The sequence below is a fragment of the Octopus bimaculoides genome, chromosome 3 (genome assembly GCF_001194135.2).
Source record: "Octopus bimaculoides isolate UCB-OBI-ISO-001 chromosome 3, ASM119413v2, whole genome shotgun sequence".
In the NCBI taxonomy this organism is placed as follows: Eukaryota; Metazoa; Mollusca; class Cephalopoda; order Octopoda; family Octopodidae; genus Octopus; species Octopus bimaculoides.
In genome coordinates, this window is record NC_068983.1 from 5,326,775 (window position 1) to 5,328,399 (window position 1,625).

Here is a 1,625-nt window from a genome sequence, read left to right on the forward strand (position 1 = left end):
TGTGTGTGTCTATGTGAGTGTGTGTTAGCAGAGTACACGGGGTAATTTACACCACCTGCTGCGATTGCTGATAAAGTACCCGGTTGCATATCGATAGGCGTAGGCATTCGTACGTGTGTGTGTGCGTGCGTGTATGTGTATGTGCGTGTGTGTATGTGTTTGAGCGTGTGTGTGTGTGTGTGTGTATGAGTGTTTGTGTGTGTTTGTGTGTGTGTATGTATGTGCAGGTGCGGCAAAAAAAAAAAAAACTCTTTCAGATTCACAATTCTTGGTCGTGTAGAAAGAATATGTGAGGTTTTTCTGCCGCATTCCGTACATACGTGCTCGTCAATGTGTATATATATATATATATATATATACATACATACATATATACATGCATGTATGTATGTATGTATGTGAGAAAGTTTCACGCCGTCGTCGCTACGATTACTGTAACCAACGCAATAAGAAGAGAAATAGACAGACAGACAGACGAGAGGGGGAAAAATAGGTAGATAGACAGGCAGAAAGAGAGACAGACAGAGTAGTGTGTGTGAGAGAGAGAGAAAGAGAGAGGGACTGAGCGAAGCGTTGATCTTCAGTTTGAGAATTGCGGTCTGTTGAGAAGAACTGTTGCAAATCTTGTCAATACTCGCACACATATATATGTACACATAAGCACACACTCACACGTATATTATACAACGCTTACACATCCATACATATCGTCTGCATCTGCCTTATTGACTCGATCATGGATTCAGAAACGGTAAGTTCAAAACCGACAGTCGCCAGTTCCAAACCCAACTCAAATTCTGCCTTCTCCTGACGTTGTCTTCTCTCTCTTTCTTTCTCTCTCTCTTTTTTCTCTCCCTCTCTCTTTCTCTCTCCCTCTCTCTTTCTCTCTGTCTCTGTCTCTCTCTGTCTGTCTGTCTGTCTGTCTCTCTCTCATTAGTCATCGTTCTCAGTCTCTCAGTTTAAGTAGTATAGATTATTTTCGTAACACACACACACACACACACACACACACCTTAATCAGTGATTGCATTCGATACGGAGATGCGTGTGTATACGAAGTACGCGCGTGCACACACACACACAAACACACACACACACACACACACATATGAATGTATATTACACACTATATATGTATGTATGTATCTGTGTGTGTGTGTGTAGAAGCATATATACGCATGTGCATATACACAGATTTATATATGTGCGTGTGTATACACGCACACACACACACACACACACATGCTCGCGCGTCCGCGCACATTAAATATTTGTTGAGTTTATCCCGTGTTCACATGACGTGGGTGATACGACTTTCATTCATTCTTTTCTCAGGCAATCAACAAAGTAACCAGTAATACACTGGTCTCAATATAATCGATTATACTGACCAGAATCCACAAAATATTTCTACCCTTGTAGCAATTTAAGAATTAACATTGCTATTTATTATATTATTATTATTATTATTATTATTATTATTATTATTACTAGAGAATTTATCATTATTGTTATTAATATTATTGTTCCTCCAGAGTTCAAATTCCGCCGAGGTCGACTTTGCTTTCCATCCTTTCGGGGTCGATAAAATAAAGCACCAGTCGAGCACTGGAGTCAATGTAATT

At 39.8% G+C, this 1,625-nt stretch overlaps 1 protein-coding gene across 1 annotated transcript in view; it reads left to right on the top strand.

Moving 5' to 3' along the window:
• The first annotated feature begins 397 nt into the window (after positions 1-397).
• Positions 398-1,625, top strand: part of LOC106875982 (N-acetylneuraminate lyase) — a 33,412-nt gene continuing 32,184 nt past the window's right edge. Inside the window, exon 1 of the mRNA XM_052966699.1 lies at positions 398-751. Coding sequence (XP_052822659.1) covers positions 737-751 — 15 coding nt within the window. The 5' untranslated portion in view covers positions 398-736. The remainder of the gene's footprint in view (positions 752-1,625) is intronic.